General features: G+C 35.7%; 1 protein-coding gene and 1 long non-coding RNA gene across 3 annotated transcripts; one reads left to right on the forward strand and one right to left on the reverse strand.

Moving 5' to 3' along the window:
• Window positions 1-1,125: 1,125 nt before the first annotated feature.
• Window positions 1,126-7,720, reverse strand: LOC123542153 (antistasin-like). Its single transcript, XM_045327829.2, has 6 exons — window positions 7,499-7,720; window positions 4,741-4,896; window positions 3,998-4,198; window positions 2,690-2,824; window positions 2,102-2,251; window positions 1,126-1,584 (listed from the first exon to the last, which is right to left on the reverse strand). The coding sequence occupies exons 1-6, from the start codon at window positions 7,536-7,538 to the stop codon at window positions 1,445-1,447; spliced, it is 822 nt and encodes a 273-aa protein (XP_045183764.2). The 5' UTR covers window positions 7,539-7,720; the 3' UTR covers window positions 1,126-1,444.
• Window positions 7,721-11,446: 3,726 nt separating this feature from the next.
• Window positions 11,447-17,192, forward strand: LOC128550903 (uncharacterized). 2 transcript variants are annotated; one of them, XR_008368537.1, is made up of 4 exons: window positions 11,447-11,682; window positions 12,092-12,152; window positions 15,727-15,812; window positions 16,962-17,192. It is a non-coding gene; the product is annotated as an uncharacterized LOC128550903 (long non-coding RNA). The 2 variants fall into 2 exon arrangements; XR_008368536.1 differs by lacking the exon at window positions 11,447-11,682 and having other exon boundaries at window positions 11,986-12,152.
• Window positions 17,193-20,246: the final 3,054 nt, after the last annotated feature.

Raw genomic sequence — 20,246 nt, forward strand, 5'->3', positions numbered from 1 at the left:
CAAAGTTTGAGGTAGTCACAGTTTGATCCTTTTTAGTACAAACTCCTTTTCTGCTGTTACGCGTCATCCTTTTATTATATGACATGCAGGAAAACATTAGGATACCAAGCGTTTGCAATCAATGCGTAAGCAACGAATCTAAGAATGCTCTGTCACACTATCTATAATGTAAAGGCTGTTATTAACTAATTTTGTTCCGACAACGATATATTTATTCAGGATGAAATGAGATGTTGCCCGCGCATGCGCAGTCAGCAGCTTGCAAATTGGGAATATAATATTTGCCGTAAAACTACATTATTTGCCGTTGACATTCGTCAAAAATACGTTGCTTCATCTGGGCCAATATAAAATTTTCTTGGCCAATGCCAGAACCTTTAATTTGAATTTTTAATCAAGCCGGGTAAATGCGATACAATGTTTGATTTACTCTTGACATCTAGGCCAGCATAGGACCCTTGCTTGGCAGAACAACACACACCATCTTAGTGTCGTGAACAAAAAAACCCTTAATAACCATAATTATATACAGTAGCATAATATTTGATTACTAACACGGAAGATAAATCATTTAGTGCGCTGTTACATAAACGATTCACCATTTAGTATGCTATAACCTAACCTGAAATGACCAGACCATGAAATTAATGAGAAAAGAAGTGCACATTGACAATGAGAGTTCCCAGTCATCTACTAGATTTATGCAGATTTATGAAGTATTGTCACGAAATTCACATCATTTGATAAACGATGATTATTTTTTTAAATGAAGTTGCACTTTGACTTGCAAAATTGAACCAGGTATTGCTTGGTTTTGAACGGGTTCTCGATTGCAATGTGACATTCGCACTGAAATTTGTCACACCGAGGACATGTTTAACATTCAGGTTAGTCTGGTCGAGTTACCTTCTTTGAAAGTAATCATGGATCTAGATCAAAAGCGAAGCATGTTGTTAAAAAAAAATAACGAAATACGATCAAATAACCATTATGTGATTCCATATAAATATTCAAATATCATTTGGCCCAGTGGCCTCGGCCATTGCACCACGCCTGTGCCAAATATCAAAGCCCATATGGAACTAAATATCATTGTACAGTAAGGACAACAACAACAACAACAACAACAAATAAATAAGCCCTAAACATCATTCACATGGATTATGTTTTTAACTTTTTATTGATTTCACTGAATATTCTTTTATGATTTTTAGGAAAACATTACGTCTTTCCCAACGGCTGTATCTGCTTAATAAGTTAGCATATTATGATACAAAATGTTTTATTTATCCTTTGAAAAAAGTTATATTTACAAGTTACATTGAGAAATGTTTTATATATCCATTGCATTAAGAAACGTTTTATTTATCCATTAAAACACGTTCTAAATATCCATTACATTGGTAAACGTTTTATCTATCCATTAAATTGGAAAATGTTTTATTTATCCATTACATGCACAATATTGGCATGATCTTGGCCCTCTACGATATCCGGTTGCACAGAATATTCTGCAAACATCAAAGCCTTGGATGCAAGGATTGCTCAGCCGAATCATGGGTTGATGCTCTTCCGTTATTATTGCTAAAAATAGAAATTTTAACAGATATATAAATAAAGCAATTTTCATTGGTCAAAACTGTAACTTTTCATATTTGTTGGTTTGTTTTTTGTCTATGGTAAAAATAGTATAAAAGTAGAAATTTGGGCTTACTTTTGTAAACGAAATATTAATTTAGAAAACACTGGTTGGTTCTTATTAGGTGTTAAAAACTTTAAATGTAGTATTGGTTTTTCTTAATTGTTGGTTTATACCATTTAGTCTAAAAATGTTACCTTGACATAAAACAGCATTGTTCGCTCTTGGATCAATGGATATGATGCCATAGTGGAACCACATAATATTCACTGACACAAGAGTTAATGATTGTTTATCATTAACATTTGTTATGATTAACTTAGCTCAAAATAAAGCTCTTCAAATATATGATATTTCTTCTATACTTTAATTCTTCATAGAAACATTACGAACAAGTCATTAAAATATGATTACCGCCAGAAAAAATAGCGCCCTCTGCAGCCGACAAAGAAACATACTTACGCGGGTATATGTCATCTTTGCTTATGCACATCGTACAAGAGTCATCTGTCATGAATCCAAAGGGATATTTCAGTTGACATTCTGTGATCCTCTGCATGCATTCTCCTTCAGAAAGTGTTGTTGTGACGGGTGGTGCAGGCGATGTCGCTTCTGTGATAAAAATGTACATATTCGAATATTAGATAAATCCGAAAACTAATGCCATCCGACATTATATGCGAAGATTAAATCTTCACTGGTTTCGATATCCAATACATTGCATTTAAGGTCAATACTGTTCTTTAGTCTTTATGATTACCAGAAATGCAAGTTACTACAGCTGAAAAATTAAAAGTTTAACATGTCATGTTTTTCTTTAGTTTGAACAAATTTTGAAACGATCATTAGTATCACTTTGAAGCGCTTCGCACTAAAGCGAGAGGTAGTTTTGTTTCTCGTGCTAGAGAGAAAAGTCCGAGGTATCTACAAAATATAAAGCAATATGTCTGAAAGTAATGTTTATAACATATTGCGAATCTATTGTGTTTTTGCTACTAAGTTTGCAAAAGTTAAAAGCCAGGACTGATAACACCTGAAAAACAGACAAACCTGAGTTGTGTGCAACTGCACATCTGCAATGTTGACAGCCAGAACTTTCAGTTTGATATCCGTCCATGCACACCATATCACAAGTGGCGGCCGCATCAGGGCACGGATTGTTGTAGCTTTCAGACAGTTGATTTGCTGTAGATAAATAAAACCAGTTAAACGATTAAGGCCCTATGTTCCAGACGGAGTGAAAATGATTCTCTTACCTACATAGACATACAAAATAATGTATACCATTTTAGTTTTTTCAGTCATAACCAATATGAACTTTTGATCCATCGAGAAATCAAAGATCATTCCAAATTGTATAGAACAAAGAGATACAAACTTTTGCAGATTTTACCGAATAATATTTCACCGAAAGTGTACAGCTACCTTAAGAAATTAACGGAAATACGTTTTTGGCACCTGTATTGAAGTTGTCCTTATATTTTGTAACAAATCTTGTAATTTTAATTATTTGAAGTTATTTTTTAGCTTGTTAGAAGAAAAATGTTTGCTACAGAACTGCACATATGATTCAAATATGATCCTTGAATGTGACCTTTGACCTTTAAGTTTGACCTTGACCTTAGCCCTAGGAACTGGTTCTTGCGCATGACACTCCGTATCATGGTGGTGAATATTTGGGCCATGTTACATTAAAATCTCTCCATGCTTGAAGAAGAAATGCTCCGAACAAAGTCATTCTTGCATCTGACTTTTGACCCCTAAGTGTGGCCTTGACCTTAGACCTAGGGACCTGGTTCTTGCACCTGACACTCCGTCTTATAATGGTAAACATTTGTGCCAAGTTACATCAAAATCCCTTCATGCATGAAGAAGAAATGTTCCGGACAAAGTTTGTGGACGCCGCCCACTCACCCATCCGCCCGCCAAGGGCGTTTCAGTAATACGTCCCGTCTTTCAGACGTGCGTATAAAAAGCAGACATCAATGAACTATGTGTATGTTACTGTTTGAATTAGAGTAGTGTTCCTAAAAGGATTTAATAAATGCCAAAATAAGTGTTGTTTAAATAAGACATGCAGTACGGCATGAACAGGAATAATGACAGGTACATGTTAATTATATGAAAGCTATAAAAAGGAGGATAGGACACAAAGGGGTCGGGGAGAAATGGAAAAGGTAAAGAAAAAGAAAGTAGGGACACAAATAGGGCGATGGGGCATAAAGCAGGTGAGTGAAGAGAATTAACAACAGCAATACACACGACAATACACATAACAAAACGAAACGGAGAAAAAGCAAGTTGAAAATACGGGTACCGATTTGAGCAGGCTAACATAATTTTATCCTAATACTTTACATGTTTGAGATGCTGCACAGAGGCAAAACTGACATCCATTCGGTCCATTATAAAATCCGTTTTCACATTTCAGATCACACGTGGTGCCATTAACGCATGGTTTATTGTACGTAGACGAGGAGGGACTATTGTTTATAACTCCGCCCATTGACATCGGAACTCCGCCTTGGTGAAATGGGTCACCACCCGGATTCATTGGACCTGAAAAAGAGAAGAATCAATTATTCCCTGTACAATATGTTTTACTGTTGAGTTTGATAAACAATTGAAGTCTTTTGTAAAATTATTCTCGAGTGGCATGTTTGAATATCTGTTTTCGCTCCAGAGGATGTCTTTGAACGGGCATTATAATGTCATTGCTTTTCCCGGCTACTTAGTTTAGACTACACTGACGATACAGCGTTATTTGCCTGCCACTGTTCTTTCCTTTTTTACAAAGTCAACAGAAGACTTGTTTGACGAAACTTACCATGCGCAATCACGAGAAATGTCGATTTCTACGGATATGTACCGATATCTGTCATAGTTTAAGGCAGTGGGCCTGAAATGACATTCGGTAGTTTACGTATCATCCGTATGCGACTTCGGCAGTCTACGGGAATTTACGTGAATTTACGGAAAGACATATGCGCGTTCAGCTACATTTACGTCTGGTGAATACCGAAGTGCACCGTGGGAACATGTAATTATAGAGCCATAACGGGTCAACTACCTTAAAACAAGATAATACTTTTAGTTCTTACCGTTACTCATTGCAGCATCCCCTGTTGTTGAACACCGACATATTTTACATCCATGACTATCTAGGACGTACCCATTTTTGCACTGTAATGGGCACATAAACGGAGGACAGCCATTACCGTAGGGGTAATAGAACTGACTTGATACCTCTACCAAAACTGAAAGACCAAAAAATAACTGATGATCAAACCAATTCACGTGCTATGTAAATGTGTGTTTTAATAGGTGTGTTATCTAAATGTTTTCATTTCTTTTTTTAAAACGTCTGTTTAATCAGCATAATATACATGTAGAGGATATATGCTGTTTGTTGACGTATTGTTACACAATGCAAATAATAAAGTCCACAGTTCACCATGTATGTAATTATTTAACTGGTTCCCCTTTTATGTTATTACATTTGCTCCCTTGTCTGACTGTCTGGTTGTTGACGATGTTTATTTTTTCTTTTATTTATAAATCGAATGTGCTTTAAGATTGCTTTAAAAAGGAAACCTGCATACGATTTTATAGTGCATCATCAACAGCAAAAAGAAAAAAAAAAGCTAAAAAGATACATCTTTGTTATGACAATCGGCAATTTCCGTGCGATTACGTACCCTACGTTTGCGATTTCGGCATCCTTCGGTCATAACAGAAAATTATTTTTTTTCTTCATAAATTACAGAAGAATGCCGATATCGCATATAGAGAATACGTAAACGATCGGAAATTGCCGATTATCATAACGAGTCCACTTCCTTAAAAAGGCAAGGAAAGTCTGAGAATTAGTTCATTTTATATGAAAGCCATTCCCAAGCCTTTCATAACGCTGGAAGTATTTTTAAAATCGGATCACTATTGAAAAAGATATGGCAGTTTTAAAATAAAGAAAATTGCTAATCATGGCGGCATTCATTTTAAAATAGTGTGTTTATGACGTCATTTACACACTGCTGAATTCTTTATTTAGCAAATAACCTTTCACATAGATTAATTTCATATGTTTCTTGAACATGACAATTTCTTTCATTAGAGCTTGAAAATGTAGAGAAATTATGTCACAGAAATAAGAAAATACAGTTCAAATATATATGCAGAAATTGATAAATCCGCCATTTTGTTTGCTGTTGCCATGGAACAAAATGGCTGCCATTTCGATCAAATATTCAAATGCTCACAACTTTCTCATTTGTAAGCCGATTTTGAAAATTCTTTCACTTTTTTAAATGATTTAAGAAATCATATCATGCAGACGAAATAAATATAAGAATAACATTGCCTTCCCTTTAATATAATACTGTATTTTAGTCCTTTCATCAATATACTGATAATACTTGACCTTGATCTGTCATCAATATTGCATTTAAGAAATAATTTATAGCAAAAGAGTGTTTTAACGCTATTTATGCACGATGGGCGGTTATACGTCGGGCGTAATAATTTCACGAGGGCGCAGCATCATTCTAGTGTAGCTCTAAGAGTTTTTTAACAGAGACAAGCTTATTAGAATGTAGGGCAAAATTCAATAGAGCCGAATAAGGTGCTGCTTTAATGACACATACCGATTTCTAGTGCTGTATCAGCCGAAATGGAATATATTTTCTTAGACAAATAAGGTTGAACTCTCATTGGAACCGATGAACTTTTTGACGCATGGAACGTCGAGAAGCTATTATTACGTCATTTCTGACGTCATATAAACATGACGCAAACCATTTAATATTAATTTTTATCACATGTTTGACGTCGCAGGAGTGTAATAAAGCCATTAAATAAAAACGATAATACACTAGTGTAATAAAGCTTTGACGTTGACGTCGCTTTTAGTAAAGGAGACGTCGGTGAAATTGACTTGTTTATATAGTAAAAGATATTGATATTTCAAAAGAAAAAACTAACATGTGTTAAAAGAATAATACATTTGTGACTTTCCACATTGAATTTATTAAACTCGTTGAATTTTATTCAACTCGTTTAATAAATTCAATATGAAAAGACACTCATGTAATATCCTCTATTTCCGTATCAGGTATGAGTTTCATACAAGGTTCTATAGTCCTAAGTAGTGGATTACAGTCTGTATTTCTGGCTGCCATAATAATAAGAAATAATTGACGTCTCGGATTCTTATATAAATACATGGAGATAGAAATTATGTATTTAATAACGAATTAAACCTAATTAAGCAACATTCCATTCATTATTATTTCATGATGACAACGTCGGGAAGTTGTCAAACATTCTTTTTGTAATTGTAATAGATCTAGTCCAAATTAATTACTTGTAACAACACCATCATACAAAGTGTCTCAAAGCCCGCCCGCTTAGCTCAATGGGGAGGATCGCGGGTCGCGAGTTCGAGCCCTGGGCGATGTTCTCCGTGACGATTTGATAGAAAAACATTGTGTCTCAAATCATCCGTCTTCCACCGCTGATTCATGCGGAGAACAGGTTTGTACTGGTACAGAATCCAGGAACATTGGTTAGGTTAACTGCCCGCCGTTGCATAACTGCAATACTGCTGAAAAACGGCGTTAAACCAAAAAAAAACAAAACAAACAAACAAACAAACAAACAAACAAAAAGTGTCTCAACATTATTAAGGCGCTATTGAAGCTGAGAGCATGCACAGTATAGGAAAAATATATAATTTATATTTATTTTTATTATCTTGCTTAAAATGTGTCACCTGTTTTCTTAAATTATTAAAATTGACAATCTATTATCACCTGTTGATGTCAGAGAGGTCACGTTGATAACAGTTAAAAGTGTACTTACAGTAGAAAATGAAGAAACAAATAAGTCCCACAGGTGACATTATTGCAAATTAGTGTTATTCAAGTCTATTTCATTTCACAAACTAATCCATGTTTGGCCAGAACGTCTTTAAACCAACACTTTATAAAACTTTACACATCTAAGTTGATGAAATTTATTTAGTCGTCAACAAGACAATTAATGTTTTCAGAATGAGAGGTGTGTAAAGTGAAAGCTCACGACTTTCCAGATAAGGTGTCTATAGACATAACAACGGCTTTTGATAACGTTCTCTTTCTATGAGGTTTTACCGTCTTGTTTAGGACAAAATTGGAATGCTTGATGACAAAGGGGAACTTTATTTGTATCATCAGGGATTTTAATTTTGGGTGAAGATAGCGCAGTGCATAATTAATACAATGACTTCTATTTAAAATCATTTGTTGTCGGAGTTTGCATCTACTTGCTGAAGTTGGCGGCCTAGCGGTCTGAAGATAGCGGCTTAGCAGCCTGAAGTTAGCCACCTCGCGCCCAAGCGGCCAGGCAGACTCGTGTATTTATTGTAAAATAATGATTTAGAAAATACGATTTATGTAAACAAACGTTAAAACTCAGTAAAGCACAAAAAAAGAATGTTGCTTAACCCATGGTGAAAATTTACAACGCAGCCTAAGAGAGTAGACTTACCACAAAGAAATTAAGAAACAGGCATGTTTTTCCTAATTTATACTGAATGAAAATACATAAAACAGAAATTTTAACTACTCTGAGAATTTCCAATCCAGCGGCATAGCGGTCCATCAGACTCTTGCATTTATTTTAAATTAATGATTTAGTTCCGTTTCGAAATGTTGTTTATTGTAAAATTCAGCATATCCGTCTTATAATGCGTATTTTACTTTTTTGATATTTCTGTAACTTTTTTCTCTACAAACCTTCAAACACGACTATTGACGTCTATTTTTGATGAACCATTATTTCACGTCCGTCAATGAAATACATAAAACAGCATTTTTAATTACTCCGAAAATTTCCAATCCAGAGGACTGGCAGCCTGATATGATTTAAAAATGTCATAACCTATGAGAAATATGCTCCGAGCAGCCTAGCGACTTATTCCATACAAGTTACAATTAAATAATTAAAAGTTAAAATTCATTAAAATGACTTTTTGAAAATGATTATTCTAGGCCGTCAGGCCGCTGGAAAATTTCTCGCAGTCTGTCGGCCTAGACTGAATTCAGATAAAAATGCTTGAAATCATGAGTAAATTGCTCCTAGCAGCCTAGCAATTTATCATTGGATATACGTTACATAGAGGATAATTGTTGGTTTCGGTGTAATATCACGTTATAATTTCACCGAGTGGGCACCAAAAGTGATATTTTCACGAGTGGCGCAGCCACGAGTGAAAATAACAACTTTTGGTGTTCACGAGTGAAATTACCGTGATATTACATCGATACCAACAATTTTTCTGTTTATTTTATGTCTAAAACTCTACTTTTGTTGTGTTTATTTCAATAAAATGTCGAAATTTGCGGGAAATTTTATCAGGAAGCATCGCAAAGATGACGTCATTTTAACGACGTCATCGTCATATTGTTTCCGGCTTTCAGTACGCTCGGTAAACTTTTTGACGTTAATCCGGGTATCAGATTTGATAATTTTCACTGAGTGGCCAGTGAGTTTATCAGGATATAATTCACCGTTATATTTCGATAAACCACCGAAAAACATAAAATAAAACTAAATATTTAAAAGTTAAAGATAAATAAAATGACTTTTTCAAATGATTATTCTAAGCCGCCAGGCCTGATCTAAATTGAAAGTCAGATAAAAATGTTTGAAATCATGAGTAAAATGTTCCTAGCACCCTAGCGACTATTGGATACAAGTTACAACTTAATTTAATTAATATTTAAAATGTAGAATTCATTAACATGATTTGCTTTGAAAATGATAATTCTAGGCCGCCAGGCTGCGTTGCAACTTTTCAAAGTTTAACAACATTCTTTTTCGTGCTCTATTGAGTTTGCACATTTTTATTCACAGTTTTCTTTACATTTATCTTATTTTACAATAAATACATGAGTCTGCCGGGTCGCAAGGCCGCTAGGCCGCCAGGCCGCAATTCCACCGGATTGGAAATTTTTAAAGTAAAAAAAAAAATTGTTTTATATATTTCTTTGAGCATAAATAAACCACAAACATGACTATTTCTTAATTTCTTTGTACATGTAGTAAGTCTACTCTAATAGGCTGCGTTGCAAATTTGCAAAGTTAAACAACATTTTTTTAGCTTTTCTGAGTTTTAACGTTTGTATTCACTGTTTTCTTTAAATTTATCGTATATTCTAAATTATTATTTTACAATTAAAATATAAGTCTGCCGGGCTACCAGGCCGCTAGGCCGCCATCTTCAGGCCGCTAGGCCGACAACTTCCTGGAAAATGCTAATGGAAATGCATTGAAAAATATTGAAATTATTTTGAAACGTTATGGAATGAATGAAATTTTAAAACGTATTGATCATATCATGAAAGACTCAAAACAGGTAAAACTGTTCGATGATTAAAGTTACGACGGAACTATGTACTATTTTGTACATATAACAGAATAAAATATGTTTGCTCGTACGTTGCCCAGTGTTCATGAAATATGCAGTGCCGCAAATTAACTGTCAGAATTTAAGGTATCCATCACCCAGTTATTAGTCAGTAAAGAGAACTGTGACATTGAATGGCGAAGATCAAATATCTCCTCATATCGTTCAGCAATTAGCAAATGCACTATCAGATTGAAGGCGGCAACCACATGCCCCCCCCCCTCCCTTCCCCCAACACCCCCTCCCCAACCCCCATTTTGTTCGTGGAGCATAACAAGAGCAGTTTAATGATATCGCTTGACTATTTCAAACCCCTCTACATTTTATTAGCTTACATACAAAAGACACATCAATATTTCCTAAGCCAAAAAGGGGCATAATTTTGTAAACTTAAGTCAGAGCTATGGAACCTGGTTTAGTGCTGTGATGTCATGATGTCGAAAACTTATGAAGTGTTTGAAAGCATTCGGTCCAATAGTTTCAGAGAAATCCACTTATTTTGCATACCATTTCTGCGAGATAGGGAAAGCCTGTGAAAGGTTCTATCTTTTTCCTTTGGTGGGACCTGATAGTATATACCGGTCACTCGGATGTGAGCATAAGAAACAATGCGCGGGTACCAGACACTCGGATGTGAGCATATGAAACAATGCTCGGGTACCAGACACCCGGATGTGAGCATAAAAAACAATGCTCGGGTACCAGACACTCGGATGTGAGCATATGAAACAATGCTCGGGTACCAGACACTCGGATGTGAGCATAAGAAACAATGCGCGGGTAACAGACACTCGGATGAGACAGTATATGAAGAAAAATGCTCAACATAAGTAGTGAATGATGTCGCATCAGATGATTTTTTGAGGCGCTCAAAATGAGGTGACCCCGTTTATTTTCTTATAAATTCTGAGAAACAATTCCATCAGCAAAACAGAAAAACAGTTTATTGCAAAATTACTGTTGTTAGTCACATTTGTACAACTCTTACTCGAAACGAAAAAGCAAGTGATAATATAAGGAGTGTAATAGGCTTCATTTTAGAATTCATTGAGCTTTTATAAATATTTCTCTTAGATAATTTTAGGCAAATTAAACATTTTCAATAATCGAAGCCAATCTTTTCGTTCAGCATTTTAAACATAAAAATATTATGTCCGTCCAGAAGTCCGGTTACTTTATGGTTAGTTCAAAGTTCTTGTATACACAGTCAGTTTACGACGTGGATTCCTCCAATTTCCAATCTTGCTTAGGATTGATTAATAAACTGAAATAAAAAAAAACAGTGATGTTTACGCCACAAACAACAAGAGAGATGCATGGTTTAAACTTTATAGGGAATCGATCTTACCGATTTTCGTCGCGAAGCGACGAAAATCGGGATCGAATCCCACTACGGTAACATACGAGGGTATCCAAACAACACATACTATCCAAATAAAAAAATATGGAGTTCCGGTTTAGACCATGGGCGTGCGACGACCCCGATGAAATTCGGGATATCACGGTCTTCGTTAATATTAATAAGCGTCCGTCAGATCAGTAGGCGAAACGCAATATCCGCACAATAAGATGTCTGCGACCCGAAAGAATATTCAAAGTAAGCTGTTAATTTTGTTGCGTCAAAAGCTAATCAGCCGGTAACGTGACTACACTGATATAATTTGTGATACAAACATGCTTTAATCAATACTGAGTAGCATTTTTTAAACGGCGACATTTTGAACATTTTTATATTTAGAGTGAGAGTGGATACACGTTACACTGGCGCCGACATTTTGAAAATTTGAGGAAACAAAAATATTCTCCAACGAGTTCTTCAGCTCGGGGAATGAGAGAATAGATTCACCTTTGTGTCGCTTTTCAGATCGTATTTTAATTCCTTTCCGGTACTTTAGTTTCTTTGAACTTCTCTGTTACTAAGCCTATATTGAATTTTTAAAATTAAGAAATCCGTGATTTTACTTGCAGGCATGACTGATTAATGGAATTATTTTACTTTTATATAGAATATGGACGGCACTCCAGTACAGCATGTGCATGGTTGGACCTGTTGACATTTTTAGAAACGTGAGTAACTAACTTTCCATTGTATAATAATAATGTAAACAAACACCCCACCCATAAAAAGCATAGAAATTCCTTATTTTTTACATTTTTATTTATTCATCAATTTGAAATGGGCCTTTTAGATTATTGTTTCTTAAGGCTCACTGCATGTATACACAGTAAGTTGAGCTTATGATTCTGCCGATAAGCTGTGCTCGGCCTAAATATAGGGAATCGGATCGGCTTCTACAAAGAGCTATAAAATAAACAGATCGGCAAATTGAAAGGCATATAGAGCAAATCTCGCCAACATCCTGTGACAAATGAATGAGATCTCGTTGTAAGCATCTGTTGATCATGATTGATCAAGTCAGCAAACGCTTTGAAATAAGGTTAGGTCTAAAACAAAATATGCCTGTTTCCTGTAACCCGACCGACCGTAAGTTTTTACCGCCGACCACAATTTTTTTATGGGCCGAAATTCGAGATTCTGATCATATCTTTATTGATTATAGGGATAATTTAGTTGTACCCGACCTCATCGCGCATAGTAACGAGCGTTCCTGGTTCCGTCGACATGAAACAACATGGCGAAAAGCCTGTTTGTCGGTAGACTCGAGGTTTCGGGTTTTCACCCGCGAAAATCGAGGTTTTCTTTGATGCTTATCGAGTTCAAAAGTTCTGCCCCTTGTCAATCAAATCTCGGTGAATTTCAATACTGTTCGCCGCCACAAGCGGAAGTATGGCAGTAGGCGGAGCGTCATATACTAATTAGCTACTGACAGATGTCAATCACGCCACGCGCCGACTGACACGTGGTCATCTCGCGGTTTGTATTTAGTACAATAATGTCCTTCATTATGAAAGGTGTTTATTGATCAATGTGTAAACGTTAATTGATAAACAATTCGTAGAAGAGCAGCCTATTATCATGTTTGTACCACTTGTTCAGGGGTCACGCTGTCGGTTGCACTTTTGTGGCCCCGAAAACCTTTAATTGGCAAAAACGGCCCGAAGCTATGTCTGTCTGCAAAACTATGAACTTTGCCTGTTACACAATGTTTACTGAACAAAAGGAATCAGTGTAGAAAAAAACTTGTATGAACAACATCTGTTATTGAAAGGCGTGAGCAAATTTTCAACAATTTTATTTGATTACTATTTAGGCAGTTATTTGGCGATAATAAGGTTACTGAACACTGAAATGTTCTGACACCTACTAAAAAAAAAAAAAAAAAAAAAAAAAATTTCCTACCTACCGACCCCCATTTTTTTTCAGCATGTTACAGGAAACAAACATATTTTTTTTTTAGGCCTTATTTTGAGTTTCGGATCATTTGTTTATCATGATAATGGTGCATTTTTAATGTTATTAGTATTTACAGTACTATTACAGGAGGAAGGAATGAATTTATGATGGAAAGTCTGAGAAATCAACAGTTTTCGTTTGAAAACGGACACAAACTGGTTTATTACATGCCGGGCATACCACCAGTTTTATACTTCAGTAAGCGTCTGTTGATTTGATTATGATTGATCAAGTTGGCAAACGCTTTGAAATAAGATAACACGCTAACACGAGATGACGCGGGATTATCCCAAGTTGCCATTCTGTGTATTTTATAGTTCTTTGGCTTATAGAAAAAAATATAGATTTTAAACAGGCTGGTAACATTGCCTGATCGGGCTTTCAACATAAAAACTAACATTTTTTTAAAAATAGTAAAGATATTTCTTTCAAACTTGGTTCATCTGTTCATATGACACAAATTAAAATAAAAATAACTTGGTTGCCTTCAGTTTTGGTAGAATTATTTCCCCTTTTCAGATTTTTATGACGCATAATTTTTGAAGTCCAAAAAAATTATGTGTTAATGCATTACATTATGCTATTGGCGTTTGTTTCGTATATTCCACACTCATTTGACACCGTGCAAATTGTCAACAGTCAGGATAGCGTTGATAAGCGCAACTTGGCGCAGACATGCAATACTGTTTACATGTCGTACTGATACAACCACATTTTAAAATAAATTTGTATTGATACGTCCACATTTTAAAATAAAGTCATATCTGATCCCTAACAAGTTCGTAATTACAAAAATACAGCCCTTATCTGGAGTTCTGAAGCATGCTCGATTAGTTGGTCAGAATTTTGAAGGAATTGAATTCAAACTGTTCCATAAATGCAAGAGTTTAAGAGTTAGTCAGAACCATAATCATGCAGAAGATGTAATTACTTTCACAAATCACAGGGCTCAAATTTTGGACTTGCTAAATGCAAGTTAAGATAAAAATTTCACACAATTTATTTTGCAAATACAAATAATAGTCAAAATTGTTGCGGTTTTTGTTAATGTTTGTAGATTCGCTTTCATTTGAGGATAACAGAAAACACAACATCTTTTTTGGTTAGCCATTTTTTGTTGAATGGATTACTGATTATAAAGAAATGTAGAGGTCTGTCTTATAATTAAATCTAGAACGCAGGCTATCTTACTAATTCGTACATGTATTCAGTTGAAACGCTATTTATAATATTAGGTACGAAAATTTGCCTTAATGCCGTAGTTTCAGCCAGTAGTTAAGTTACGCCATCAATGATGCGTTCCGAATTACTTTGAAGGTCATTTTGAGTTATAACGCACAAAATTATACGCCAAGGAAAACTGTGCAAGCAATATTGATGTTCTAGCATGATTTTTTAGGATATTCTAACATTCTTAATTGAAAGTCTAAATTTGCAAATAGATTTCAGATTAAGCAACAAGAAAAAAAAGCTACAGTCATGCGAAAATTTGCAGTACGTTGGTCAAAAAAGTTAAATTTGAGCTCTGCAAATGCAAACTGAAGACGCTCACATTACTTTTTGGTCCGATGCATTCAGTTCCCAAACAATACATGATGAAGTATTTTGAGGGTATGAGCTAGACTAGTTGTTTTATGGTTCAAAATTCAGCTTTAAGTTCAGGCATGTGAAATTGGTGTCAGGCTTGGAAAATTTTCTATCTGGTTGCCAGCATGGGTTAGTTGAAATCTGAATTGTGTATACTGCACACATACTCAAATACGTTTAAAGTTATACGTTTATGAATCATGACCGTCAGATACCAATAAACAATTGTAGCATTTTGTCGGCTCCTGTGTTCATACTAAACTGAGGAAGGCAGAACAGATTCTTCTAACTGCTTTACCAGTCTGTTTTTGCCTTTTAATGATACCGAGCAAAGTGAAGGTCATTGACCACCAAGTCAAAAAGGTACCTGGGTTAAAGTAATGTTTGGCTGTTCTGGCTGGTCAGTTGTGTAAACAAACCTACTCATACAGTGACTTTTCTTTTTTCAAAACTGAAATTTTTAGCCGCATTTACTTCGTTTCATTATACATTTTGACAAAATTTGCTACTGTTTTATTTTCATTAAAAAAAGTTTTATTTAACAAATTTCTCCCGCCATGCCAATGATATAATTGGGGTCATCTTATTGGCATGAAAATTGAAAAACTGCGAAAAGTATGTTAGCTCTTAGACCTTTGAAATTTAAAAACAGCTGGTTGTCCATGTTTTCTTAATTTGCTCACTTTTCACTATTTTCAGGCATCTTGGTCTATTATACAGAGTATTGTTGTACTGCTCCAAAGTGCTTGTTGACAGACTGGAACCACTTGCTTGCGGCTCATAAGGTATTTCTATCTTTCTGTTTATTATATAGTTGCAGCTGTGGGAAGCAGTTTCAATCATTCAAAAAGCATGATATACTGTATACAAATTAATATTTGTGTCAACAGATTTTTGCGACTGAGTCAGTGCATAGAATCAAATACCAAGGAACATTAGGCGTAAAAAGAAATTGTCTGTTTCCTGTATCCTGACCTACCATAAATTTTTGGCCCGACCCTAAATGGACTTTGTCTTTGAGAACATTTTTTTCAACTTTTTGACCAAAAGTTGCAATTCTGCACTTTTTATGCTTTAAACATGGACAGTGATGTTATAAATCAACTTACTGATGCTCTAGAGGCATAACCCCCATATTTGTATTCATTTTTTGACACAAAAATAATTTCCAAAAAGTCTCCCTAAAAATAATTTTAAAAAATCCAAAGAAAAAGTTTTTCCGACCTACCTACCCTAATTTTTTTTAGCATGTTACCAGAAACAAAATTTTTTTTAGACCTAAGTAAAGACTCCATTTCATTTTCTTGATGATAAAGCATTTCTGGACAAAATCATAAAATTTCATACATGTATGCAAATTTAAACAATTATTAGCTCGATCACCTGTCACAGTGTGACAACATGAGTTGATGTCCGTCATGTGCCAACAATTTGTAAAAAATCTTATTCAGAACCACTGGACAGATTTACACCAAACTTCACAGAATGATCATAGGGTGGTCCTCTTTCAAAATTACCCAAAGAATTTAATTCCATATACAACTCACCGAAAAGAAAAACTTTGAAAATGATTTCTTGTCCTTATATGACAGAGGCCTATATTCGGCCACTTCCCAATCCAAAAATATTGCATTTTTGCTCAACATCCCAAAATGCAAGGTAACATTTCCCAAAAATCAGATCAACAAATGGTTTAATTTTATTTACATTTTAGTGTTACCGGAGGAAGCGGTTCTCAGATATTGATTTTTTAGCTCACCTGTCACAAAGTGACAAGGTGAGCTTTTGTGATAGCGCGGCGTCCGTCGTCCGTCCGTGCGTCTGTAAACTTTTGCTTGTGACCACTCTGTAGGTCACATTTTTCATGGGATCTTTATGAAAGTTGGTTGGGGTCTCTTTTTATCAATTTACAATATTTGATTTCTGTTTTACAGGTTCACTTCTTGAGAGCAGGCAGCTACAAAATGGAAGGTCAACAAATCCAGTATACTTGAAAAGCAAGAAAGAAACACCAGAAAATATAAAAAGACAGAAGAACAAGGGAACTTTAATAAAAAAACAAACTTTTAAGGATAGGAATTCAGGATTTATTTAGAAACTAAATTTATTTTGAGAACAGCAGTGTTTGACTAAGCTCTGTTACTTTAAGAGATAATGTATTATCATATTGGTTTTGTTATTGTCGAGCCGGCTTGCGGAAGCGAAGACATAGTTGTCCAAATGTCTATTCGGTGTATGTGCGTGTGTGCGTCCGTCCGGATTTGTTTGTCCGGACCATAATTTGGACATGCATGGAGCAATCTTGTTTATATATGGTATGAATGTTAACCTCAGTGAGACGGAGTGTCATGCGCAAGCCCCAGGTTCCTATCTCAAAGGTCAAGATCACACTTACAGGTCAAAGGTCAAATTCAAAAATGACTTTGTCCGGAGCATTTCTTCTTCATGCATGGAGGGATTTTGATGTAACTTGGCACAATTGTTCACCATCATGAGACGGAGTGTCATGCGCAAGAACCAGGTCCCTAGGTCTAAGGTCAAGGTCACACTTAGAGGTCAAAGGATACAAGAATGACAACTTTGTCTGGAGCATTTCTTCTTCATGCATGGAGGGACTTTGATGTAACTTGGCACAAATGTTCACCACCATGAGACGGAGTGTCATGCGGAAGAACCAGGTCCCTAGGTCTAAGGTCAAGATCACACTTGGAGGTCAAAAGTCAGATACAAGAATTACTTTGTCTGGAGCATTTCTTTTTGATGCATAGAGGGATTTTGATGTAACTTGGCACAATTGTTCATCATCATGCGACGGAGTGTCATGCATAAGATCCTAGAATTACTTCCCTTTGTTATTACTATAAATAGCTTACATTTGTAACTTTTTTATTACTGGTCGTAGGGAAAAATCAAGACCACTTTTCTGTAGTACAACATGCATGTTACATCAAATTTTCAGGTGTATTTTGACCTATCTCTGCTGGTGCGGAATTTTGTGTGGACTTAGAATTTTTTTAATATTTTTTTTTTAAATTTTTTTTTTAATTTTACGTTCCTTTGTTGTTACTGTAAATAACTGATATTGTAACTTTTTGCAATCTCTTTTATTTGGCATAAATGTTTGCCTCAATGAGACAAGGAGTGTCATGCACAACTCCCAGTCCTTTTGACAGCTGGCGGGCTTGACATATTGCCCATGGGCATCTAGTTCTCATATTTTTCATGAGATTTTAAAGAGAATGTTTTGTTATACCCCCATGTAGTAAGCTTGTCTGTCTTACAGTCAGTAGGTTTTCATGGCTTCCAGATGATGACTCATGAAAAGCTTGACCGATTTAAATATTTTTTTTGGTACATAGTTACAGGTCAAGTTTGACTTTGGGGTCAGTAGGTCAAAGGTCAAGATAACTTGCAAACGCTTTGGCCTGGGATCATAGCTTTTATAACACAGGTGTTACATGATAAAATACAGGTTGTTTGAATTTTAGGTCAATAGATCAAAGGTCAAGGTCACAGTGACCTTGAACAGTTGAACCGTTTCCGAATGATAACTTGAGACCTTGAGCCTAGGATGATAAAGTTTGGTACACAGGTGTCACATCATGAAATACAGGTCAAGTTTTACCTTGAGGTCAGTAGGTCAAGGTCACAATAAGGCAAAACAGAGAAATGTTTTTCAGATTATAACTTGAGAATGCTTGATCATGGATCATGAAAATTGTTAGGGAGGTTGATTATGACCAGCAGGTGGCCCCTAATGATGTTGAGGTCACAGGTCAAGGTCACACTGACCCAGTTCTTTAAAATGATGCACGGAGGGGCACCTGGGGTCTTCCTCCACCATTAAAACTGGAAAGTCGCCATATGACCTATCCTGTGTCGATGTGATGTTAAGTTCAACAAAATAAATAACGGTTCTTTAAAACGGTTTTTGGACAATAACTTCAGGATGCTTGGGATGAGAAACACAAAATTTAGTACAAGATTGGTCTTGACCAGCAGATTACCTGTATTGATTTAGAGTTCCAAAGGTCAGGATGACCCGGAACATTTAAACCTTTTCCATACAACAACTTGAGAACACTTGGGCGGAGGATCATGAAACTATAGAGATTGAATTTGAGGTCATTAGGTCATAGCTCAAGGAAATGCTGCTTTGATATTGGCTTAGTTCTGCGATAAGGCCATATTGTAGGGGTATAATTCGTCACTCTTGTGACAACTCTAGTGTTAAGCTCACCTGAGCACAAAGTGCTCAAGGTGAGCTTTTGTGATCGCCCTGTGTCCGTCCGTTGTCAACAATTTGACTGTAAACACTCTAGAGGTCACAATTTTGACCTAATCGTTATGAAACTTGGTCAGAATGTTACCCTCAATAAAATCTTGGACACATTTGATGTTGGGTTATCTTGGATCAAAAAACTAGGTCACCAAGTCAAATCAAAGGAAAAGCTTGTTAACACCGTAGAGGTCACATTTAAGGCTATATCTTCATGAAACTTGGTCAGAATGTTAATCTTGATGATCTCAAGGTCCAGTCAGAATCTGGGTTGTGTAGGGTCAAAAACTAGGTCAAATCAAAGGAAAAGCTAGTTTACACTCTAGAAGCCAAATTTATGACCGTATCTTAATGAAACTTGGTCAAAATGTTAATCTTAATGATCCATAGATCAGATTCAAATCTGGGTCAAGTGGGGTCAAAAACTAGGTCACCAGGTTAAATCAAGGGAAAAGCTTGTTAACACTCTGAGGTCACAATTTTGGCCCAATCTTAATGAAACTTGGTCAAAATGTTACCCTCAATTAAAATATTGGACAAATTTGATATTAGGTCGTCTAGGGTAAAAAACTAGGTCATCAGGTCAAAAACAAAGGAAAAGCTTGTTAACACTGTAGTGGCCACATTTATGACCATATCTTAATGAAACTTTGTCAGAATTTTAATCTTTATGATCTATAGGCCAAGTTAAATCTAGTTTAGGTGGGATTAAAAATTAGGTCACTAGGTCAAATCAAAGGAACAGCTTGTTAACACTCCAGAGGCCACATTTATGACTGCATCTTCATGAAACTTCATCAGAATGTTAATCTTGATGATCTTTCAGTCAAGTTTGAATCTGGGTCATGTGGGCTCAAAAGCTAGGCCACCAAGTCAAATCAAAGGAAAAGCTAGTTAACTCTTTAGAGGCTACATTTATGATCATATCTTAATGTAACTT

Source organism: Mercenaria mercenaria, chromosome 19 (genome assembly GCF_021730395.1).
Source record: "Mercenaria mercenaria strain notata chromosome 19, MADL_Memer_1, whole genome shotgun sequence".
Taxonomy (NCBI): Eukaryota; Metazoa; Mollusca; class Bivalvia; order Venerida; family Veneridae; genus Mercenaria; species Mercenaria mercenaria.

Excerpts from the sequence above, each read along its gene's own strand:
- LOC123542153 (XM_045327829.2), bottom strand. The coding sequence starts at position 7,538 with ATGTCACCTGTGGGACTTATTTGTTTCTTCATTTTCTACT. Across the intron at positions 4,199-4,740 it reads GGATGCTGCAATGAGTAACG|GTCCAATGAATCCGGGTGGT; the intron begins GTAAGAACTAAA and ends TCTCTTTTTCAG. Across the intron at positions 1,585-2,101 it reads CAAAGATGACATATACCCGC|CAATAATAACGGAAGAGCAT; the intron begins GTAAGTATGTTT and ends TTCTATTTTTAG.